General features: G+C 45.9%; 1 protein-coding gene across 15 annotated transcripts in view; it reads left to right on the top strand.

Moving 5' to 3' along the window:
• The window catches only part of CADPS (calcium dependent secretion activator), a 222,604-nt gene that overhangs the window by 101,264 nt on the left and 95,591 nt on the right, over nt 1–25,749 (top strand). For all 15 annotated transcript variants that reach the window (XM_052778691.1, XM_052778695.1, XM_052778688.1 and 12 more), the window contains exons 7-11: nt 5,829–5,940; nt 10,216–10,355; nt 12,414–12,480; nt 20,796–20,904; nt 22,015–22,227. In XM_052778691.1, the coding sequence (XP_052634651.1) occupies nt 5,829–5,940; nt 10,216–10,355; nt 12,414–12,480; nt 20,796–20,904; nt 22,015–22,227 (641 nt within the window). The remainder of the gene's footprint in view (nt 1–5,828; nt 5,941–10,215; nt 10,356–12,413; nt 12,481–20,795; nt 20,905–22,014; nt 22,228–25,749) is intronic.

Here is a 25,749-nt window from a genome sequence, read left to right as displayed (position 1 = left end):
GCAGCGGACGAGGGAGGCAGCCTGGCCGGCCGGTCGTTGCGTTCTCACCAGATCCCATTCTGGCAGCAGAGGACAGCAAGTGAGGTTAAGCTGGCCCTGCACATTTTGTCCCAGACGTGGTCACATATCTTAAAGGCCTTTCAGATGGACCTCCCTGCCTCTGTATGGAACCAGCTGGCTGCCGCAGGAAGGCGGGTGGCACTGGGTGCTGGTTTAGGTGGCTGCACCCCTGCGGGGATGGAGAGAGCTGCACTCCGTGTTCTGCATTCCCAAGGATGGGCTCCTGGCCTGGCAGGGGACAGGCGTTGCTGCTGATTCAGTTACATTTGAAAAACGATACTGAGCAGGTGGCTCAATAAACTAGTGCAAATCTGACCAACGTGCAGGAAAATTATTCTGCCAGACTTTTTTTACTTAAGCAGTAAATTTGTGGGAACAAGGCAGAAGGGCAGCATCTCCCGCAGAGAGGTGCCGTGTCCCAGGCTGCTGCTGTGTACATTGAGCGTAATGCACACCTGGAGTGAACCCACCGAGGGAAGAGTGTAGCTTTCCTTTAATACACATTTTTACTTTTATTTTCTGATTTTTTCACTTTTATTCCATGCAAGCTGGCAAGCAAACCCGTTTCAATAAATGTATCTGGAGAGGGAGAAAAGGTGTCCTCTGGCAGTTTTGAAGCCCATGAGAACCCGTCATAGATCATATTTAAATGTCAACCCCGTTGCAAGCACATCACTCTCCAGCTGCTCCCATGTTAGCCTACTGAGAGGCCGAGCTGGTTAGAAGGGCTGATTCATGGCCCAGCAATACAATTCAGTTTGCGCTTGTTCATTATTTATAGAAATCAGAAGCATCCATGTTCTGGCTATATCAAGTTACAAGAGCAATGATGGAAGAAGGGTTACTGTTTCAAATTAGGCAGGGGCTAAGCAGACTTGCTGGAGACCACAGTACTTGAATGAACGAATTTAATGCATTCTCCTGCGTGTTAACGTGAATGTTCACTTTTGGGAAGGTCATGGGTGCTAAAATTTCCTTTAGAGGAACTTACACACTAGCGGTGAATAGAAATGACTAAGTCAATGTCTCTCAAGGACAGCTGAGAAAATCGTAGGTTAGGCCACATAAGTGGGATATTGTGGAGAAGAGCAGCTGGAGTCAGAGACCCTGCTGCCTGGTTTCATGCAATATGTGAGTGCAGTCAGGATGAGGGCCCTTGCAGGGTTTTGCTCAAGCCTTATTCATATCCCAGATATTTTTTTAATCATACACTGTAACATAGCAGTGCTGTGGCATTTGAATGATTATGTCTTTTTGGCTACATAGCAATTTAACTTTATAATTGCTGTGTCTGCATTTTGGTAGCACTCAAAGTCTACAGCCAAAGATCAGGATGTAAAGCACTTCACATCCATAGGATGAAGACAGTTGTTTCTGCAGTGGCCTTATGGCAGGAAAGGGTAAGAGCTTGGTACAGCAGCAACGTGAGTAACCTACGTAGTCTTACTTGTTTTGTCCCCAAGTTGGGAAGGGCTGAGTAGCGTCAACGCGAAGGTTTGCCAGAAGATCACCAGCGTGTTGCTTGAGACAGCTGACAGCAGCTTGGTCTGAGCAGCCTGACACCTGCATTGGCAATGGCATCGCTTTCCCTCCGTGTGCCAGTAAGGACAGTGCCTCTGAGAGCTCCCAAATGCTCCTGAAATCAGACAGGTAAGCCCATCTTCAAGTGCTCCATGTTAGACGAGCCCATGGAGGTAGTGGGGGACAAGGCTGGCCTTTGTCCCTTGTCCACTCACGCACTCTGGATATGTGTCATTTTATGTTTCAGTCAGAAAAAAATCTCATCTCTTTAGGCTGCTTGGTTAGTAACTGTGATGGCACCTCTAGGTGAATCTGTAGACATGAAGTCTACAGTGATGATCTACTTATTTTGCTTGTAAAAGGTAAAACAAAGGCCAGCGATTTGTCAAGTTAGTACCTGGGGCATATCTCATCCTTTGGCTCTGTGCAGCCAGAAGAGTTTAGCTACTCATCCTAAGTTTGATGCCTAACTAGAAACCCTGGAGATGCAAGTAGATCTTAGTGATATCACTGGAACAGCAGAGATGCCATAAATAGGGTGATAATTCTAGCAAAGTCCCTATGCACAGCAGCATTTCTTGGTCAGCTCCAGGTTTTGGGATACACTGGGCAATACGAAATGCTGGGCTGAGGGTTTCAGGTGGGATTCAGATAGTTAATATGGTCCTAACTGAGAAAGTACTGTCAGGATTTTTCTGCTTGTGTACTTCTTTTCTGTGACGTGTGTATCTCTCTCTCTCCACCTTGCCCCCCCCACCGCTTTTGGCCAGAATGACATTATTTGTCCTCATTTGCAGATGTATTATTGCTTTGAAGAGTCAGCATGAGCTCTGTGATATGGAGACAAGATAGTGTGGCTACTTCATGAGAACATTTGTCCAGAATGGGTCCCAGGGCACTTTCCCAATGAATAAACTCCTGCAGTGATAACCTGCTTAATTATTAAATATGGCAATGAAACCATTACACTGTTAGTCCCCCAGAAGATCCTAATACCTAACTACTGTCCAGAGCTAATTTTCTGAACAATAATTTAATACCCAGCACAGATAAGCTGCGTACTTAGATTGAATACAAATGATGTTTCAGTGACATGAATTATGGCCTTATGCTGAGCATCACTATGGCAACTAATGACATCACCGCAGGCTTCAACCTGCACAAAACCCAACTTCTGGGGGTCTCTATTTGTTGGCGCAGATCTTCTCAGGACTTTTGGGGGTATGAATATGTAAGCACCACAGTGTTGTCAAGGGTTTGCTATGTATGTTTACTGTCATTTGAAACATTATTCCCTTTGTGGTTAATGTTGTTCTCATGAAGGAAACCTAATGAAAATTACTGTTTGTATTTGGTTAGTAACATTTGTTGATAACATATGGTCTGGGAATGCTTCAGCAAATAAGAGCTTTTTAATAGTAAACAGAGATATGAGTTCTATAAAGCAGATGCTGTCAAAATACACAGCGTAAGGTTGGATATTTTCTTACTTTTGCCTCTTACCCAGAGCAAGATTGTCTTCCTACTTTCCCTGCTGGTGACAACACAGTTTTTTTAAGAGAGAAAACATAACCTGTGACCTGAAGCCGCAATTAGAAAATAAGGTTGTTTCTTGGTTCTTGTGTTTAAAACATTTACTAGGTAGCTGATGGCTCACACATGAAAAAGATCTGATATTGAGGATCTGAGTGGACCTGTAATGCTGTAGATAATTTATGCCAAACCTCTGCTCCCTGGCACTGGTGGCAGTTTGATGCATCGACATAAAAGGTGAAACACGTGGAACAGTGACACAGGGAGAGAAAACTTCAGAGCAAAGCTGAAGAAGAACTGAGTTCGTTAATCAGCTCTGCACTGAACACACTCATCTGCTAAGCTCAGTTGGACAAGATTTGCTCAGTGGAGAGCAAAGCGTAAACCCATACTCCTTGTGCACAGGAAGGAGTAAATTATTTTTCCCGATAACTTTCCAAATGCAAAACCTGCTGTTTGGTATTTATGTTTGAAGAACATCTGGTTGCTGGACCACACGTCATCTGAGCCTTTTCCCAGTCATTTCAAGGTAACTGCCTTTCTTCATCAGAGGATCTGGTTTCAGGACAGTGTAAAATGAGAAAGTGTCATTAATAGAGTAAGGGTGAATAGAAGTGGTTAGTGAGATATGGTATAAGCTCTCATCTGACTTGCAGTATTCTAGGTTGCAGTGTGTGTTCCATCACATCACTCGGAGATGTTGCTCATGGCACACTCTTGGTTTCTTCTAGTTTACAAATAGCACCATGTCTGTGATTCTTCTTCAAGCTTGCTTTATACACTTTGCGTGAGTTTTGAAGTGTGATGAATTTTCAGGGTCTCTGGGAACAACATAGAAATCTAGCTCACAATGAATTATAAAAAAAAGACAAAGAGAACAAAAAAAAGAAAAAAGAGCAGGTTTTATCTGCTAGTTTCATGTTGGGCCTCTGCATGATCGGATGTTCAGGATCATCCTCCTTGCAGCGCTGCACTCTTCCCCAGTCCTACCTCTGCCCTTTATCTTTGCCTGAGCTCATCTCTGCTAACAAGGGAAAGTGCAGTTTTAGGAGTGCTTTGCTTAGCTCTGTCTGGAAGTTTCTGTCTGGCTTTATTTTAAAAAGTTTCTAACTTTCTAAGCTGTAGAAACAAAGCTTGAAACACAGCTGTGAAGTCTCAAGCATAAAAGCATCATGACTTTTTACCCCTCAGCGTAGAAGGTATTTTCTTCTCTTCTCTGTTACTTTCAAGATTGTTTAAAGCTTACAAATAGGCATTAGTTTAAGTTCCACGTAATTTTTGTTTCATGACCTCTTCAGTCTGTGCCTGTTTGCCAGAGGGGACCATTTTCCTGTATCTCAAAAACCTTAGCCCAGGTGAGTAATTGGACGTGTTGGTGTGAGTGGCACCGCTCGTGGAGGCTCTTCATGAGCCTATTTGAAAAGCCGTGGTGTTTCACGGGTTTCTTTTCCCTACCATCTCTCTAAATCAAAGCTGACTGCAGTCTAAGGTCTGGGTATCCTTAAGAGAACCCGACGAGGATGCTCGCCAGCGCAGCTCAGGTGAGCCCTCGCGGGTGTCACCAGGCAGCAGCTCCAGCTGCAGCACGCTGCTCGCTGGGATGGGAACAGGGCCCAGGAGGAAAGTCCCTGAAACAGAGTGCAGTGAGCTGTGGTCAAACTGGGGCTCTGTCCTCAAAGCTTCCCCAAGTGTCTCTGTCGAGAGAGGAAACCTCTAGAACGACAGGGTCAGGCCCATCACCAGACCTCCCTCCGGAGAGCTGCGGGGCTGCTGCGGTTCCCACGTTCGTGTGGGGAAGGTCAGCTGTGGGGTGGGCTCCCCTTGTACGACTTAAACCGGCAAGTTTGGCCATAGGTGTCGGCAGACCGTGGCTGGGATCCTTGCGCCTGTGGGGTTCCACGTGGAATGAGTTCATGTTCTCTGCATGCTTGGGCAGCCCGTGGTTGCAGGAGCTTGGAGATGTCCTCTAGAAAACATGCATGTCTAGAGGGGATTTTCACATACTGTGGGTCATTCAGCCTCCGTAGCGCTCCTTTCCGAGCCACAGGACCAGCCAGGGGATGACTCGTGGAGTACAAATAGCAGAAGGTGGTCTCGGTTCATTGCATAGTTGGAGAGGTGGCCGCTTCCTTGCCACTGCCATCCCACCCCCAAGGAGCTGGTGTCCTGCTCTGCAGTCCCAGCACACTAGGATTACTCCAGATGTAATGGCTTGAACTTAAACCTGGGCTGGGCTGGAGGACTGGGCTGGGACTTGGAAGAGGACCCAGGTTAAACTGGGGTTTCTTCAGAGAAAGCAAACCTCACTATCAACCTGGAAAGGAGAGGTTAATTAGCCAAGAGAAGAGCAGAGGCATGAGTGATTACAGATGTCCTAGGTGCAGATGTCCTCGATCCTCAACTTCTGTTGTGACTATACAGGCTGTCGCTGCAGGAGACATATTGTTCTTTCTAAATAAAAAAGTTCTCTTAAATTTGGTTTCATGCTGCTCCCAAATACTCTCTTTTTTTTTTCCCCAAAGAACCATCATGGGTTTTCCAAACATCTGTCCCACATTTCCCAAAGAAGATAATTAATGCCCTTGTCACTCAGACAGTCCAGCCACTTCGGCTTGTGCCAGACAGGATATTTTCAATTAACCATTGCACACCTAAGCAATAGTGCTGCTGACCTGCCAGTCGAGCTGAACATCTCTCTGTCTTTATTTTCACAGCTGGGGCACCCAAGGAGACTTCACAACAACACATGCGCTTCCTGCAGTGAAGGTGAAGCTGTTCACAGAGAGCACAGGAGTGCTGGCTCTGGAGGACAAAGAGCTTGGGAGGGTAAGGAGATTTTGAGTTTAATAATGTTTCCTTCTGGCCCTGCTTTTCTAGAGAAATCTCTCCTGTACGGAAATATCTTTGGAGCACAACATGCTCTGCTTTTTTGCCAAGCTTCGGGAGGGGGAAAAAAAAGCAAGCTCTCCACTGCTGGAAAGGAGTGCATCTCGCATGCTGTCTTTGTTGTGAGTTTTTAATGGCAGGATTTCAGCTGGCTGTGCCTGCACTGAGTAAAGGCAGAGGATCTTGTGTGCAATATTGGCAGTCCGGAAAGCCTTAGAAGTTGCTTACGGAAATGGACATTCCTGAGGCAGAAAAGGGGATTATGCTGAAGCAAAAAGAGGGGATTTAAGTTTGGCAAGAGAGTGTTAAGCTGCTCTCATATCTGCTGAGCAGCCGGTGCACGGTTTGAGCATTTGAAAGCACTGACTGCGGTACTCACTGCAAAGGACTTGAAATCCTGGCTTCCCCTGGGGATTGTGGCTGAACTGGTGGCTTCAGTGGGGCTGGACTGGGGCGTGAAACGGGGGGGTTCTTTGCCCCCATCAATGGTGTTAGTAGCAAAGAGCTCAGATTCCCAGGGTACTGGCCACAGAACCAACCTTCCCACCCCATCTCTGCCCCTCACCTGTGGTCTCTAAACCAGCACCCTGGGCCCGGTGGCCCTTCATCACTGCAGCCCACAGCTCCCGAATATCTGTGGACGGCACTTTTCTGTGGCTTTGGGACGCTTCAGTTACTCTCCGTGGATTTTTTGCAGCTGTATAATTTGTGTTGGCCCCAGGCATAAGTGGCAGCAAACTCCCTGCCATGCCTTCCTCAGCTCTTCAGGGGTGTGAGATCAGCATGGTGAAGACCCCATGAAAATCACTTCAGGGTGAGAGAGGCTGCACCTTACACATGGGCTTGGAACCTCCCGTGTCACGGCTCAGCGTGGCCTGAGCGATCTCCAGGAGCAGCCTGGGCTCTGTCTGCCCGGCTCTGCAGCACACCTTGCTCTCCTCCCTGTCTACGTGGCCGTGGCCACAAAAGCGATGGCCAAGGAAGCCACTGATCCTGTGGCAAGCCCAAGTACGGTATTTCCAATTATGGACTAATCTGTTTGGATGTTTCTTGCTAACTCCCGTGGCTCCTTGTGCCTTGACACAGGTGAGTCTGTGTCCATACAAGAAAGTTTTTCCTAATTCACGTGGTTTTGTGTTCATCCTATTCATACAAGTGCCACACATTCTTTCAGGTCCTAGTGAGCTGTGGATTTAATTTATATTTTTATGCTGGAGAGCACTGCATGTGGTTTTGTCTCATATGATTTATGTTCATGTTAACTATTTGTGTTTTCACGTTCATGTAACGTTCTTTGTTCTTGCACTTGGGAGAGAGAGAAAAGCAAAGCTACCCCTTCTTTTCTCCTCTCAATCTTCTCTTCAAAGAGAGTCACAGCCTCTTCGGACTTTCCTCATCCACACCTTGATCCTTCCTTTCTCCCGTCCTCCTCCTTTTTTGACAAAGGGGATGACCCCACTAGGCTACAGTACCCCAGCCGAAGACCTACAGTTGCTTTGGTGCACAGCATCATAATATTTTCAGGATTATTTTCAAAACCTTCTTCTTCACACAGCCCAGCACTCCTGCCTTTATCCACTGCAGCATGCTGAGCAGAGCTCTTCACCCAGGCCATGATGCCATTCAGGGCTTTTTCCCCTGAATTGTTACACTCAGCATAGACCCGCTTGCTTTCTACGTCTTGTTTCCACTGGCAGCCATAAGCGGTGCTGACTTTGCTGGTCTCGGGAAGCAATTAGCTGTGCATGTTGTTCTGAGAAAGACGTCAGGCCCCAAAGCAACCCCTCTTGCCCTGAAACGCTGCTGAGCCAGCCCCACCAATGCGCTTTAATTCCCGGTCCAGCGGGAAGCCATCCCTCGGCTCTGAGCTTCTGCGGGCCGAAGGACGTGGGCCAGCAGCGGCGAGCGCGGGGAGCCGGGCGGTGATTTCCCCTGGCCCGTGGCCACCGGCGCTTTCAGTCGGCCGAACTTCAAAGGGATGCTCGGTGTGCCCAGAGCAGCCGAGAGATGACGCGTGTCTGCTCAGGCTGCATTAAAGATTTCTTCTTTAATGAAATAATGAAACCAGGAGTGTGTTAAGCCCCTGGTTTAGCTGTTGGAGTGGGCACGAACCTGTCTGCACGGAGAGAGAAGGGAAGCAGGTTTTATACACAAAAACACCCGTGCTCAGCCGTCCTTTGAGAAGCGGCTTTGTGCTCTGCCAGGCATGTACAATGCCCACTTTCTATTGCAAGTGTTAAATTGGCAAGCGGCCGGCACTCCTCATTTCACCACTTTTATCCACGGGAGAGCTGGAAAATGCTCCCAAGCCCTAAACTGCTGGATGGGCGGCTGAAGGCATGGGAATACATCCTGGCCCTATTGAAGCTGGTGGCAAGGCTCCCACGGATTTCAGCCATGCCAAGACTTCATCTACAGAGAGCAAGGAGGGGAAGAGCCATGAATTACAACAACACTGGGCAAAGTTTATGCACCTTTTGATGAAAAAGAGTTAGAAATCAAAGTAGAGAGCATCCCAAACACCCTGAGTGGCTGCTGCCTCACTAAGAGATGTGGTTTAGTGCAAGTCTATGTGCTTGCATGACCTGCCTTGTGGTGGGGGTCCTTGGATACTGCTCAGAGTTTGGGTCTATCCGTGTTTCTAACAACACCTAGTGTGGAGGACTCACTTCTCATCTTCAGGATTTGCTTAAATATGTTTTTTTCCAAGAGTGATGCAGTAGAGACTGGTGTTGCTCAGTTATCTATGTAACTAATAACAGCTTCAGATTCCTGCCAAAGAAAGCATTAGTCTAATTCAATAAAAGAAGTGATAAATAATGTTGATGAATAAGGGTGAAGTCGAGAATCTACTGATCTTAACCTCAAGCTTTGGAGGAGGCAATAAAATAATTTTTAAAATCATTCATCAGAGGGTAATAGCATCAAAGATATTTTGGTGGAAAGAGCCCCTAGATTGTTGACTCAGCAATAAAGTTGAAGAGCAGAGGAATACAAGATTATAGTCTGGGCTGGAGTTTGGCAGGAGCACAGACTTAAGTGTGAGCAAGGAATGAGCGATGGCAGGACATCAAATAACGAGGGTGAGTGCTGCCATTTGTAAAATAATTTGCTTGCGTAAAGGTTAATGGATTTAAAGGAGAGTCATCTCACTATGGGACAGTGGAGACTTGAATGAATTCGTGCCAGGCAAAGTCACCTCTGAGAGTGAAAGCATCAGAAGAGGAATGGGTGTAGGAGAGAGAGGGTTAAGCCACCTCAAAGGACACATATGGAAACACCAGGAGAAGACGGTGGATGTGGTGTAGTTCTGGGAGAATACTCTGTGGCCCGCTGTCTGAGGGAGCTACTCTGCTTTGTAGGGGTAATGGGTGAGTGGGAAAAGCACAGCTGTGATCAGGAAAGATTACTAGCCTCTTGAAGCCTTTCAGTTTCTTTGATGAGCCAATGGTGTTCATCTGCACAGCTCCACTGCAGTCAGTGGTGTCACTCTGATTTACCCCAGCTGGAGACCATCCCATCATTTCCTCACTGCATGAAATGGAAGCAGAGTGTCCTGCAGCCACTGATGTTATGACATGGGATGCAGATTTTATCTGCTGCCATAGTGCAGTCAGACACACCAGCCTACCTAAAATGTTGCCTACTGCATCCAGTCTTAACAGTAAGCAAAAAACCAAGCCAGCTTCCCCACAACCTGGTAGTAGCAATCGATGAAGCATTTTAGGTAGAGCTTTCTGAGCCCTCAAAACAGCACACCTCACATGGGAAATGTCAGGAAGGCTGGAGGTTGACCAAGTTGTATGAGTCTGAAAGTGGGCGACTGCAGTGGGCAACCCCACCAAAAAAACTTGTTGCTGGTTTGCTAATCGCATTAGTCCACCATCAGTTCTAGACTGGTTTACCTGGACAGTTGCGAGTTCATTTACCATGATCTTTCCTTAAACGATGGGAACTGATAACGTAGTTCTGTTCTGCACAACCCCATGAACAATGGCATGGTAGATAGAGGAGCCAAAGAATATATGAACTAATCTCAAAGTAATAAGCTGTACTTTAGAAAAGCATTAAAAAGCCATCCTCACTGATGTGAATATAAAGTTCCAGATTGACTTTTAGGGCAAAAGTAGCTCATCTGATGTGCTTTTGTTCCCCATTAAAACCCATTTTGTGAATAATTTTTCCCTTTAACATTGTTGATTTTGACGCTTGCAGGTTGTTCTCCACCCTACTCCCAATAGCCCAAAGCAATCAGAGTGGCACAAAATGACTGTTTCCAAAAACTGCCCGGATCAAGACCTGAAGATCAAGCTTGCCGTGCGAATGGATAAGCCTCAAAACATGAAGCACTCTGGGTAAACGCTTGTCTTGATCTGAACTCAATTTGTTTTGAATGTGCTTTAGAAAATTTCTCTTTTTTGAGATTCTGGAAGAGAAACACTTTTCGTCAAGTTCACTGGAGGTCAAATGGAAGATAAATATAAAAATGGCCTTAGTTCAGTCATTTATAATGCACTTTCTATATTCTTAGCATAGTCTTTTAAATGTATATCAGCCAAACAGTTTAAATTTTAAACAGTATTCCTCAGGAAATTGCAAGGTTATTTTTTTTCCTGTAAGGAAATAATAGGTGAGCTGCCTGACTCTCTTACTGAGAATGGTATAATTTCCTAAGTTATTCTGTGTTTCCCTGTATTGACTTCTCAGAACCAAAAGCACAGTGCACCTCCCACTTGAAATAAACCCCAGTGTGATTGTCATTATTTATACAGAGATACACAGCACAATTAAATAGCAGTTGCCTGGAGTAGAGCTAATGATCTGGAAGGTTAAAAGGGAAACCTCTCCCCTCCAGACGTGAGTGTCAGAGGATCTGCGGCCAGGGGGATCCCTGACCGCCACCCCTGGCTTCCACCTTCGTGCCGTGCAATTACAGATTAGATCATCCTTGGGAAGATCTAGCTAACGCCATTGGCAAGGCTTTCCTCTGTTTGCTCTTCAGAGCTGAGGATGTCATAAAAAATAGAAACTGTCCAGGAAAGTCACTGTTTTGGTTAACTCTTTCTCCGGTATGTTTTTGGTGCTATAAAAGTGACTTTGTTTTTACTTTTATTTTCATAGTGTTTTGTTAGATTCAATCCATTATTAGATGGTTTGGATCACTCATCTTTTTTTAAATTCCATCTCCTCCTCCTCCTGTCTCCTCTGCTAATGAGATCAGAGCCAATAGCCACATGTGGTTTAATTTTTCCACCATGATCACAGACACCAAAAGCAAGAAAGCACAGTTCACCTGTCATATTTACTTCCTTGACTGTAGCTGATAGCAACAGGGCTGAGCAGTCCTGGCTTTTCTCAGGCTTTCTTCAGCTAACATTTGATTTACAAGATACTGCTTAAAACTATGTAGTTTACAATACTAGCTTGCTATCAGAACAGAGATTGTCTTCCTGTTGATGTTAGTGGCAATAGCAAAAAGGACAATTATTACCCTGTTCTTGAACTAGACAAGGACTCAGTGCCCACATTAGCATGGCTTGGTGTTTTGTGGCTTAAACGTTCACCAAGAGTATGCTGGATCTCTTCTGGCATAAGGAACCACTAGCATAACCAAAAAGGAATTGTTTTTCTATTTATTGAGCCAGAACTAAAGTCATTATGAAGATACATACAACATATTAATGCTGAATAATGTCCTTGTGTTTATTATTAGTCTGGTGCTGCCACTATTTTTGCCAATCTTTGTATTACAGTGTCACAGTGGCCACTTCATCACAGAGATTAAATGCTAATTTTGACATTAATTTTAAAAGTTAATTCCTCCTTTATAGAAAACAGTAAATTCACTCCTTCTCAGAAATTACTCAGTTTCCTTGAATATCTGTAGCCAAGCGATTTCTAGGAATTCATCTTAAGCTGTTCAGCGAAGTGTCCTGGTTTAGTCCCAGTGGATACTGGGATCCTGGGGACTGGTTTTGATGTAGTAAGTATCCCTCTGTTCGACAGCTCCCCTCAGCTAAATGATTTTATGAAGGCTTAAAGCAACATTTGGGTTTTCTCACCCTTAATTCTTCCATTGCAAATGTGTTCTTCACCCATCTGACTGTGTCGTAGCTATTCACTGGCATTGAAGAGCTTCTAAATTCTGAGCAAGTTGTGAAAGACAAGGAGGAGGAGAGAATTAATACTGTGTAACATTAAGACTCTGGGAGCTTTTTGTGTCACTTTCTTTACAGGTTATTTGTTCAGGCTAGAAATAAACATATTCATGAATGCTGCTGAGCTTAAGAGTCTTGTAATTACTTCTGCTTGTGCATTAACTTCAGTTTCCAGGTGTAAAGAAAACATACGGAAAAACAAGAGAACAACATGTAGTCACTTGTGTACTGAATTCACCTGTTCTTTTCTCCTAGGTATTTATGGGCCATTGGTAAAAATGTTTGGAAGAGATGGAAGAAACGATTCTTTGTCCTGGTCCAGGTAACAGATTTAACTAGAAGTGATCTTAAATCACAACATGAAATATTTAAATCTTTCCTCTGGCCATTTTCAGTGCTTTGTAATTGATGCTGAGCTGTGGTTCTGCGTAGAGTGTCTGTTAAGTCATGGGTTTTTTTCTAAATGTATACATCTTCTCAAGGATATCCCAGTTGCAGATCTCTGGCCATGAGTTTCCTGATGCACACGAATACTTGGTGAAATGGAGAACCGATTTTAGTGAGGAATTAATGAGATGAGGAGGAAGCTCAGTCCGTCTTGGCTGGAGGTATTTGGGTGCAAATGCTCCCTTTTGAGCCTCCAGGTAAAATTTGAAGTCCATTGAGATCTACAGACGTTTAATCACTGGCTACATCAGAGTCAGTATATTGTTCTTGACACTTATTTTGCCTTCGTGTTCATTACTGCTTCTCATTGTCTACAGCTCTCATCGATCATTTTGCGCTGTCTTTCTTCCTTTTTCCCTTTTTTCTTTTTTTCACTTTCTGCCTTCCCAGTTTCAGTAGGCCTGTATGTTTGACCGTGGTTAAGAATTTCAAGGAAACAGGCAGAAGATGTCCTCTGTGACCTAAAAGGATCTGGTCAGTACTTGGTGTGTTAGATCTTCCCTTACCTTCCTAAGGACAGCTGAAACCACTGCATTGGCCACAGAAGTGTGGGGTCCCAGTATGAGCAGCTCCATCTTCACACCAGTCTGATAAAGCCACAGAGTCCTCTTGGGTCCATCTCTCTTTCCCTCCCCTCTGGGTTCCCCGGGGTATGTTGTCTCCAAGTATGAGAAATAAAAGTTTTGTGCAGGGTCCTGTGATGAAAGCAACACAGATGCTCTGATGGAGTAACATGGGATCCAACTGAGATCTTGTGCCAGCACAGATCCGAAGCGATCAGGTCAGAGGGTGAAATCCTGCTGCTGATGAAGCAGACGGCAGGTCTGCTGCAGAGGGGCTGGGATTTCACCCATGTGTAAGAACGGAGAAGGTGTAAACCTGGTGCACCAGGCTCCCCATTTGGGATGGGGCATGCTTGTGTGCTGGCTTTCCTGCGCCGGTAAGAGGAGTCCACGCAGTCCATCTTCTGCCTTACACAGCTGGCTTCTCTGGTCCTAAGTCACCTGGTGTAAACTGGTTATTAGTCCAAGTTCAGCTGTCTCAGTAGGATGCTTAATTGCATTCCCCGTTTCTCCATCGCTGCCAGCCTCCACAGCGCTAAATCATGTGGCAGGTAAGAAAAACCATTCTGGGGAGGTAAAAGGGATTTATGATGTGCGTGACCCATGTAAGTAGGAGCCTATTTGGAGAGACCAGTTGAGTACCTAATCCAATAACCAACTATGATCAGCAGCGACAGTTTAAGTGCTCATTTTGTACTCCGAACGGGGTCAAAATGGCCACAGAAGTGGGGGAGTTAGTGTAGAGCAGTCACAGGAGATGCCTCTATCTGCCCAATCAGTATATTTAGATTTAGGTAAAAGTGATGTGTTTAGGAGCTGCGTAATCCATTCCTAGAGGCATCCATTTGCGATGCACCCTCCATGCAGGGACTGCCAGGTCCCTGGTGGGGTAGGGTGCTTGGCACCTCGCGGGGGAGCCCAGCATCTTGCAGAGCTAGATCGCTGGAGGTAAATCCCAAACTGTCTCCTGGGTAGGAAGCAGCAGAGGCCCTAATGAAGGACAGGCCTTTTGGGAACATTATGCAGTGACCCTGTTCTTGAGCAGGGATTGAGGGATTGCTTTTCTCTGTATGTTTCCTTTATTATGTTCTGAAATGAAGTTAAAAGTGCTGTGGCAGTCTGTGATCACCTGTAGAGCAACTAGTATTGCTTTTCCTTGAGAGATGATTCATTCCTATGAGACCAAGTTCTCAGTCCCTTTTTCCTTGTGAACAGAGATTCTCCAAAGCAGAGAATCCTCTTTCCTAACATAGCTTCTCCCATAAATAAATCTATTGATACTCTTCTGTGCAAGGGTTTGCAGGTTTGGACATGGATTCACATGTCTCTCTCAAGGAGCCCTTCTTCTGGCCGTTCTCTGTGGTTGCAGTTACTTCTCTAGTTTTCAGTTGCTATATATCCTTCAGCTTGCTGTAGAATTGAAGCTCTCAGAGTTATTCCATGTTTTCTCATGTTACTAGGTCTGTATTCGTCAGTTGGCATATAAGAGCAGAATTTGGCCAGAAAAGCAATTCATTTGAATAAGATGAGCAGACTTTTGCCCCCAGAGTCTCTGTAGCCCACCTCAGAAATTCCAGCTGCCACTGCAGCTTCTCTGTTATGTTACCGTTTGCTCAACATTTGGTGCAATGTAAAGTGTTCTGCCGTACATCAAATATAAACAAGAAACACTCTCTATGCAGTCCCTCAGATGTAGTTTGAGCATATTGAACATGTCAGCAGGCAATAAAGATGGAATAAAAATACTTTGCTGTCCGTATGTTTGTCATTTGCTTTTTATGCAATGCAAAGGATGGGTGCTGATACGAACAGGGATTGGCAGCAAAGGTGTTGATGTCCAAGGATGCTCTGAACTCTGCTAAACCACAGACAGAAAATAACCCCCACAGGAAGGTGAGCTGGCTCTGTTACGTAAAGAATGGACAAGGAGCAGCCGCTGTTTCAGGAGCTCACTCATCTGCAGCAGGCTCCTGCTTGCACCAGAGCCGAGAGATGGAGTCCAAAGCATATAGTCCATTTGGGATATAGCGGTCTGGTCAGTCCGTGACACTGCCAGGAGGGCAAGGCTGTATGTTCGGATGATAACTAAATGTTTCCTTTCTGATGCCTTGGCTCTGTCCCTTACCTGTAGCATCTTCTGTTGCAGCTCTGTCTCCTCTCCCGTCCCTTGCAGAGTAACCTCCTCCTCCTGGTCCTGTGCCCTCTCCTGCCCCTCTTTCCTCATTTCAGATGGACGCAGCCTCGGTTCCTTCAGTGCTATTGGGTGGTACCGCTCTGCCTTCCCGTACCAGCGGTTAAGAAATTCATGGTGATAAATGCTCAAACTCTTCATAGCCATCTAAACAAGGCACAAAGGTGCCAAACTGCATGGGCGGCACCAAGGAGGAAGGTGTTGATGGCAGTTTGTCTCTTTTGTGTCAGCGATGCCTCGCCGGTATGAACGGAGGCTTTGCGCGCGTATGTAGAAAAAGGAGCTGTGCAGGGAGCATTTCCACTGCTGCTTGGCTTGTGTGAGCCCCGGAGAGAAGGGGAAAGGAGCAATAACTGCCTTGTAATTTGGGTGGAATAATCCCTCGCACCTTCTGTGTCTGTGTAGCTGCGAGGGTTGTACAGGAGTGGAGATGATTTGTTTGGGTGTAGTGGGTGAGAGCGGTTCCTTTGTGCTGTTGCTAGAACTGGGCCTCGCCTCTCCAGCACACGCATCGCTGGGTGGACTTGGTTCAACCCCGCGGGGACGGTTTACGGCATGGCACAGCCGGCGGAGCCGGTGCGTGTGCTCCTCCAGCATGCACCCGTGCGTTGAGAGGGGATAGTTTTCTCTTCCGAATGAATCGCAGTCCTCTCTGCGCGCTGCCCACCCTTCTCATAGACACCCTTTGAGATGAGCAGCAGAAGAGCAGAATACTGATTAGATGTAAATTACATGGCAGAGACTCGTTACTTGCCTAATTTTAAATCCTGAGATATGCAGCGTGAAAGTGATGGCAGAATATGGCCCTGAGCTTGGATGGAAATGGTCCGCAGCATCACAAGTGAGGAAAATGCTTCGTAAAGGCAACAGTAACGCCAGTGGTAGCGGTAAGCGAAAGCAATGGAGCAATTTAGGGCAAAGTTCTCCGTGACTGGTTAGGAAAGAAAATGTACATCCATCACAGATGTTATAAGTGTTTCCTAAGTTGCTCTATCAGCTGCCTGAGCACAGCTTACAAATTTCAGCCAGTTTGCCAATTAGACCCTTGATCGTGCAAAAGCTGGTATTTTTGATAGCTGACAGAGCTTGTATGAATTCTTTGCAAGATCTAATGTGCTGTACTGGTAACAACACTATTGTTGGTTCTGGTGGGTTTGCTGGCTTTGCGATAGGAATTTTCTTATAATGATTCTTACGGGCAAGCGAATTAATTACATTGAGATTTCAGACTGAATCTGCTCTTCTCTTGTCATAACCCCATTTCTGTGCTCTGGCAGCATATGGGAAGTAACACTCCATGGTACCTGGATGACATGTCTGCTGAGTAGCTTGAAGCAGTTTTTGGCTGATTGTGTCTGATGGTGTTTGCAGAATGTTGTTGGAACCAGATCAACTCTCTGCAGATTAAAACCAGTTGCAGTGTCTACGCCTGGATCTATTGTTCTAGTGACAGACTCCCTGAACTCATTATAATTTAGACTAACAGTGACAGTTCCTGCTTTTAGCAAAACTCAGCTGACTTGGGATAAAATGAAATGAAGTAAGTGTTCAGTAACTCCGAATAACCAACAGAATTTGAAAGTAATTCAGCAAAATTGCAGTGTACTACACCAGCAGTCCTAGACTGTGGGTCCTCAAGTCAAGGTAAATGACCCGTAGCTGGTCCCCATAATCATATTAAATCATGTTTTCAGTTAGACCCTCGCTGAGAACTGGGCATATGTGGTGATTCTTGAGAAACCTCGAGTGTTGATGATAAATACAGAACATTTGGAAACTGCTGGTTAAACAGATGCCACAGCTCGTTACACCTGACTACAGTAGGTCCTGCACATCCCATCTGTACTCACACGGGATGGCTTCCCATCACTGCCCAAGGAGAACATACGCACACCTCCTCCTTGGAGGAGGAAGTTAGGACAACTGCTATGTGCAATTGTTTAGGGCTGAATGGATGTGCTGAGATGTGAAAACTGTTGTTTTCACATTTTTTTCTTTAAGCTAGATCATTTCCTCTGCTCATTTGTGTCAGGAAAGGGCTCGGGAGGCAACGTACAGCTGCAACCAGAGGACAAGAATCTCCCATCAAAAGTGGAAAGCTGTATTACAGCTGGCAGTATCTTAGCACAGTTTCTCTCCCTTGGGACAAAATGCATGCTGTTAATCTAGGAAAGGTCCATTTAAGATTTTAACCCAAGTGGGGCGGTGTTATGTCAACAGTGAGAAAGGGGGAGGCGAATGACTGAGCTCGGAGTGTGAGGCATGACAATTAACAGGTTTGAGCAGGATCCTGGGGAAAGCGGTGCTTGCTAGAGCAGGAGTCTCCGGTGGAAAAACAAGGACGAAGTCAGGACTGGTTAATACATAGCTACTGTATTTATTAATCAGTCAGATTATATAGCTGGTGACAGAATATGGTCGAGTGCCAAGAAAGTCAGATCTAATTTAGCAGGCTGGGAATAGTGAACTTTGGCATTTGTCTCCCGCTGTCTGCTTCCCCTTTCCTGAATTTCTTTGTCTTTTTCTCTTTCCCCCTGCTTTCTTTTCCTTCTGTTCTTTTGTCTCAAATTATTTCTCAAAGCATTCTCCCTTTTTTTTTTGTAATGAACTAGCCAGGGCAGCCTTGGATTATTTCCCTTCTTTTAGTTTTGCTCAGTTCAGCTCCCTTGGATGCTCCTTTTCTGGCCCTCATCGAGTCCCTGGATGAAATCCCAGCTGCTTTGAGAGTTTGTCCCTCACTGGGCAGAGATTTCTCCTCTGTCTTCCTTCAGTTTCCTCCCTGTATCTGTGTTTTTTCCAATTACTCAAACCATTCATCTTGCCCATCCCATCTGCTCGCTCGCTCTCATACTCAGCTATGGTTCGGTGTGAACTCAGCAGGCTGTAGGATTAATTTCTGCTATTAACTGTTTCACTTGTCTGGCCACTTCTAAGCTTCTACAGAAAGCAGGCTCTCTAAAGCACAATATTTTAGAGGACTGATGAAAGGCAAGCTGCAATCTCCACTTGACCCTACACTGCTGTTCAGCAGCAAAGCACGATCGTGACATACCGAGCTTTCCAGAATCTCGTTTTGTCGGGTTTTGCTTTACCACCGCTTGTAAATGGAAGGAGCCACATTGCGCTGGTAGCCAGGGCATCGGTTCTCTCTGACCCCTAGCAATAAATGCTTGACGCAGCAGGATAGGACAGACAGGCTGGTATGCCAGTCCTTGAAGTCAGTAGCTCGAGTTGTTTCGGTGCAGGCACTCTGCGTGACACAGTTGGCACCTTTTCCAGAGGCCATCGATAGCTGTCTCCTCCCTCCAGCCTGATCCTAGCCTGCCTCCTGCCAGCAGGCTCTTGGGCAATCCGGAGCTTGGGCTTCGCGCTTGAGCTGCGCGAGTAGAGAAGTAGGACGTGAACCTGGCTCATCGCACGTTGTGGACCCAACTGTAGGTTTGTTTCTCTTAGAGGTCTCTTCTAATAACGGTGTAGAGCAGCTTCTTCCAAGGAAATAATGTGAATGCTAACAGGAGGGACCAATTTGCTTTGCCTCTGTCCCGGGATGGCTCCACCAGAGCCTACTGTCTACATCTGTCTTTTATAACTTTCAACATGAGAAGTACAAGCTCTGAAATGCCTGCGTGTGTTTCCATACATTACTGTTGTGCTGGTATGGTTAGCTTACTGATAGGGACGAAGAACATTTTCTGGGTCCAAAGACAAGAGGAATTATTTGTACATAAAGAAGAGCCTGAAATTCAGACCTTATGTACAGGGTCAGAAAAGAAACTGAACTACTGAATGAATTTTACCTGTTGCTATAAAGCATACAGGGGAAGAAAAAAACATTAGTTGTATTAATGTTTTCAATCAATGTCAGCATAGGTTAGCACTGACTCATTTCAGGAATTAAATTTATCATGCAGTCCCTGAAGTTCGGGCTGTCTAACACAGAGAAGTCAAATCGTCACCACTTAGATGAAATCTCCAGGATCTTACCATAAATAAAGCACATTCAAGAGTTTCTCCAGGAGATGGCAGCAATATACTGCAAGTATGACTGAATGCACGCTGCAGGAGTCGTCTGAATGTTGTGCTGTGGGGCACTAGGTTATTTTTAGATTTCTTCGTGTTAATCTTTTTAATTTTTGTGTTGCCGGTACGATGGTATGCATTCAAAGTTCATAGCATAGAATATGCACTGGTGTGCTCCTGCTATTGGTCTGTTACTTGTCAATCTTTCGTCAGTGCTGGTAGTTTTAAGGAGGATGCAAGATGCTTAAAGCATCACTTTTAGTCTTACTCCCACAAATGTGTTAATGATAGGGTTTATTCTTAGGTGGCTTTTGGAGCTGTTCCTGGAGGAAGGCACGGTGCAGGCAGGGCTGCTGAGAGCAGGCTGGCAGCTAGCAGAAGCCCGCAGAGGGCAGCAATAAACCGAGCACCGGCTGGGAGACGCTATGCCAATAGACGGCTTCCCTGACTTAAGTAAATGACATTTTATTAGCGATAGATGCCACCAAAATAGGTGCTGTGCGTGTATTTGTAGCCGAGTGATTTGTCTGGAGTTTGGAGGCAAAATCCACCAGCCCAGCCGCTCGTCCGTCTTTCAGGATGTCTCCTGACTTCCAGAAAATGACGAGCACGATCCGTTGCCACCCACCGGAGTTTTAAAGTTTCCTCCAGAGGTCAAGAAAACGTCCAGACGAATAAAATTACGTCAGGCGTCCAGGATGTGACATAACCTTAACAAAGTCATTTGAAATCATTTGACAGTAAATTTCCCTGTGAGTTCCTAGCCTGGGGCACGGAGAATCCTCTCCTCTCCTCTCCTCTCCTCACTGGACGAGCTTCTCGCCGACCATCCAGATTGCAGCTCGCCGAGTACGCGCGGGGTCTTGATGCGGCCTGATGGCCTCCTAAAGGCGATTCGGGAGCCTGGCAGAGCCCCCGCAGCTGAGTCGGCTTCCGTCAAGAGCTTGACATTGAATGTATCGTGTCATGCAGATGGTACCTCAGAGGAGTGAGAGCTGCCATTTACAGCACTGATGACAACAACTGCCGAGATCAGTGGGATCTTAAGATTGCTTTAATATGACTGGCACCTAGCAATTTAGCTCACATTGTTTGTGACAGGGTGTCACTCTTGCACTTGTCTGGGGATGAATGATAGAGGGGTTTAAAGCGTGGAGCTTCCTCTTTTGGAGGAGATTAAACCGCTGTATGTACTGATGCGGAGAATTAGGTGCCTGCCGCAGCAGGGTGTGTTAGGAGAGAGCTCTCAAAAGCCTGGTAAAAAGTTTAGTCTGTCTCGTATGGGCAATGACCGTCAAAATTACCCCACCACCCCCAGTCCCTGTAAACACGCCGTCAGCACGCGGCATTTGTAAGCGCTTTGGATTGCCTTGTCGTGATCACCCGGTGCCATCTTAGCTTTGTGGTTTTCTTCAGGTTAGTCAATATACATTTGCTATGTGCAGCTACCGGGAGAAAAAAGCGGAACCTCAAGAGCTGCTGCAGCTCGATGGATACACTGTGGACTACACCGACCCACAGCCAGGTACGGGGCCGACAGCTTGCTGCTGCGCCCGCAGGTGCTCGCGCTCGCCACGCTGCGTACGGCTCCCAAACGGGAGCCCTCTGTCTCCCTCCCCGCTTGCAGCTGAACTGTGATCAGCATTATTATAAATATGTTTGTGTTTATACTGATCATTAGCTATGCATGACTTTACTATAAATAGGTCTAAGAAATTGAGGTAGGAGTTGCACCAGAGGAGGGAAAGACTCATCTTCTCTGGGGAGCCTAAGTGAATGAGATGCTTAAATCCCAATGAAATTTGACTGTGAACTGAATGCTCAAATCGAGTGATGATCCTAACCTCTGCCTTCGGATTGTATTCCCTAAATAAAAGGTTAGCAGCTATGCCTGTCTTCATTGTAGAGAATATTGATGGGACCAACCCAGCATTTTTGCCTGTCCCATTTTCTTTCTGATAGATATAAGTGAGTGGAAGGGGCAGGATTAGAAACTCCCTGGTACCTGGCGGTACCTGCCATGTGGTGAGAGCCTTCTTCAAGTGGAGGAGCATCACATTTCTTTTATTTCAGTGGGGCAATACATTGACCGTGGTGATCCTCACCATGCCCTGGGTAATGGTGTCCCCAGAGGAGATGAAGACCGACACAGTAGGTTGGTTGTCAAGACCTTGATTCCAGGTTAATTCCAGTGTTAGGGAGATGGGAAGATGGATGCCGAATCAGGGCAAAGACAGAAATAAGCACATCACCCAAGCACCTTTAGTGCAGTGTGAGCACTGGTGCGCTCACTCTAATTGGGAAACCTCCCACTACCTCCCCTCAAAACCCATTTTTAATGCAATGCAACCCGCACAGGACCTGCACAGGCGGGGCTGTAGGTGAGAGAAGCAATTAATCTGAGTGTGTTGGGGCATGTTTCAGTAATTGCGGTGCAGGGTGCTACCTGGGGACCTGGCGGGCTCCCTCGCAGGTGAGTTTGGTGCAGGCGAGGGGACTGAGCTCGGCCAGGAGCCAGGGGCAGTGCCGGGCTGGCTGGGGACACCCGAGGCGGCGGTGGGGTGGGAAGCTGGGGGAGATCCCCTGGCTGGCCTCAAAGTCTGTGAAACTCCGTTGTTGCTTCCTCTCCTGCCAGGTTTGGAGGGCGGCAGAGCATTCTTCAACGCTGTGAAGGAAGGAGACACGGTGATTTTTGCAAGTGACGATGAGCAGGACCGTATCCTGTGGGTCCAGGCCATGTACCGAGCCACCGGCCAGTCTCACAAACCTGTGCCGCCTACCCAAGTGCAAAAGCTAAATGCTAAAGGAGGAAATGTACCCCAGCTAGACGCCCCAATCTCTCAATTTTGTAAGTAAATAAATTCTCCTAGAGAGCAGAAGTCTTTGATGGAAAGATTTTCTGCGCTGATGTAAATCAATATTCGCACACATGTTTCTGACTCCAAAATGAAATTTTTTTCATTATCATTAAGCTGCTTTTTACATCAGTGGATCAAGAAGCAGTTAACCTGTGTGTTTAGCACAACCAAACCCAAGAAACGTAATTCTTTGAGGAACTTGTCAATGAGTATTTTAAAGTGCAATACTTGATGGAGGAGAGACTGGGATCTGAGAGCCTGAGACCCAGCTTGCTTTCTGCAGACACGCGTTTTACCCCCACACAATAAACTGCACACCCAGATCAGAGCGATTCATTAGCGCCATTAGCTGTCTATCAAATGCATCACGTGCTCAGAACTACAGGTGCAAATCTTGCAAGTATGAAATGCACACACAAAAAGAGGTCTCCTGTTGAATATTCAACTGTAGGAAAACATATGGTATTTTTAACAGGTTGCTTTGCAGGCCAGTTAGATGTGAATTTAAAGCAATCATCTTTTAAGTCGTAGCTATGCTGCATGTCCTGCGCAGTTATACCCAGTTTGCTTAATTTGAAATTTAGAGCAATTTCTTTTGTCTTGCAAATGCAGTGTGATTATAAACCAGATGAATGCCTCCTCACTCATTTTTCTTGAAGGTCTTGATCACACGTCTGGAGCCCCTTTGTTATGTAACATGCAGTAGTTCTTGCTAATTTCAGCAAAATTTAAGAATTAGTATCATTAAATATAAGACAAATAAGAAAAAGTGGTAAATAGTAGCAAATTCTTCTAATTAAATCAGATTTTAACATTTAAAATTGTCTCTGTAAAGCTGTTATGGAGCATTTTGTTGTAAGGAGCTCCGAAAATCTGCCCCTTGCTTATCAATATCATTTGACCATCTTTTATGTTGATTTAACTTCTTCATGTCAGTATTTATAGAAAATAACAATGCAAGACATACAGCTGTACGATCAATGTTACAGCAGAAAACCTCTGCTTGCTGCTTTTTTTTTTTCGTATCCTCCACATGCCTGTAGATTTTGGACTCCCTTCTGCCTTGCATTACTGCTCCTGTCAGTGAGGACGTAGCATGATGCAGCATGGTAAACCCGTAGTCAGTATTTTCATTTCAGTGACGCTCATCCTCTTCATCCCAGTCAGGTCACTGACTTTGGGGGTGCAGGGTGTAAAGTGTTGGAGTTGGGAAGGATGGATGCCTCTCAGAAAGCCAAAATGGGACGTAGGAATTGGGGTCTTGCAAGTGGGAAGTTTGTTGGCTGTGATTAGCCTGTAGACCTGGCTGAGTCGTGCTGACCCGAGAGCACTCCCAGGGGTTGTGTGTCCCTCAGCCCGGGATCTTGGATGTAGCAAGCACAGGTCCTTCTACAGCTGCTTTTTTACATGCTAAAAGTCTTCAAAGTGTAGCAAAGGAGAGTGGCAGAGGGATGCTGCTTGTGGCTCCCTCTCCTAACAAGCAATGCTGAAGGATGCTCTTAGCTGTGTGGTTGGTGCGAAGAGGATGTGCTCCTGCTCGTCCCAGCATGATCTCTGTGGATTAGGATAAGGGCAGTGAGAGAACATCAAACTGGGGAAGCACCTTTCCCTCCAGTCTTCTCCCATCCCTGCAGACGTCAGGCCTGGAGAACTTTTCTGCTGGATAAATTCCTAATGTTTACGGAGTTTTCACTTTGCCAGACCAATATGTGGGGTCAGGTGAAGGGTCCCTTTACCAAACACATGGCAATTGCCTGGCAGCAGCTGTAGCAAAGTTTGCCAGGAGTTTGGGGAGGGAAGGGGGATGCCCGGGGCCGTGGACCCTTGGGTGTGCTGTCCCCACGCACAGCCAAGCGCTGTGTGTGTGGGGAGAGCTGAACCCCCCTGTTTAGGTTACCTGGGATGGAGAAGGGGCAGCTGAATTGTCCTAGTCCTTGCCAGGGAGCAGTGAAGTCAGTGACTGAGCCCCGGGAGTCCTCTCTGCATCTAACCACAGCCCAGCACGTCCACCGGAGACTTGTGCTGCTCATGGTCCTGCAGACTGTATCAGCGTGACTGTGCTCGCAGCTAGAGAAATGCCACAGGTTTGACCTTGGTTTTTCCATCTCACTCACCTGCCAGGAGGCAGGGATCCCTCATAAAACAGCCGAGATTTCACCCCATGGTCCCTCCACGGCATCTGAGGGGGTCAGGATCTGACCTCAGTTTCTCTCGCTTGTTCTCATGCCAATACCAGCTCCAAATCTGGATCATTCAGCTTTTTTTTATGCCACCACCCTCTTTCCATCCACAGTGTGTTTTCCCCGTAAGCTGGGTGGCTTCAGGCTCCCCTTTTTGCTGTAAGCACTGGGAAACCCTCTTGGTTGTGTTGTGCCAAAGCCTGGCAAGGGGAAACCAGTCAGCTCATCAGTCTGATGATGACTTGCTACTTCAGCACCCTCTGGGCTAGTGTGTTTTGTCCTCAGTCCTCCTTCCCCCTCCTCCCTTGGATCTAGATCCCTCTGACAGCTCTTTGTGCACAGGACCTTCATCCTACAAGAGGAGGAGGGCAGCATGCTATGGTACACCTTCATCTCAACAGCAAGGGCTACTTTTTTTTCATATTTCAACATTCGTACGTGGCAATGCTCCTTCCAAAAGTCATTGGGCACAGCAGTTAAATAATCAGAAGCAGAAGTGAGTCATGCATGCCACACATGATGGCTTGTCGGGAGTCTTAAATACACAAATACATATCTCAGCTCCTTCAGTCTTGAAATTCAAACATATCAAGTATTGCATTTTTAAAGGGTCTTGGTTTGTTACTGGCGTTTTTTTGGCTTGGGTTTTTTGTTTTTTTGGGAGGGGGGTTGCCTGCAGAAAGGTAAGGACTTTCGCGAGACATTTTATCCTTGTACATTTATCTTTATACCTGTCATATTTTTTGTGCTTATTAGAGGTTATGGTGAATGAGGATGTGCAAAGAAGTAAATGTTAAGCCATTTGATGAGTAACTGTTGTTACAGCTTTCATGTTGTAGCAGTCTGAGATGGCACATGCGCATGCATGCACATGCAGAGAAAATCCAGCCCTCCGCTCCTGTGATGGAGCTGTCTGTTAGAAAGTTGAGAAGAACATATTTTGCTTTGGGGGAAACTTGGGAGAAATAGTGTATTCATTTGGTTCCCACCTCTTTTAACTTAGTAAATACAAACTTTGAGTAGCACTCAAATTCTTACCCACAGTTCGATAGCAGCGCTTGACTTGGAAGTAAACAGACAGCTCCGAACCAGGGTGGAGTTTATTTTATTTGCAATTTAAGTACCGAAAAAAAATAGATCCTGCTATTCATTAATTTTTGTATGACTCTACAATTCCTTTTATGTGGGTGAACAATACCTGTTAGAGTGAAAAGTTTTGCTTTTTTTGTTTTGCTACAATTTAAAAGAAAAACTCCATTCACGCAAAGCTGTGCTTTTCTCCAATGTTCGCATTATAAAAGAAAAACCCAATCCTGTTCTTGTTTACTGTTG

This window comes from Harpia harpyja, chromosome Z (assembly GCF_026419915.1).
Source record: "Harpia harpyja isolate bHarHar1 chromosome Z, bHarHar1 primary haplotype, whole genome shotgun sequence".
Taxonomy (NCBI): Eukaryota; Metazoa; Chordata; class Aves; order Accipitriformes; family Accipitridae; genus Harpia; species Harpia harpyja.
Note: the sequence above shows the minus strand (reverse complement) of the source record. Positions and strands in the feature narration are given on the sequence as shown.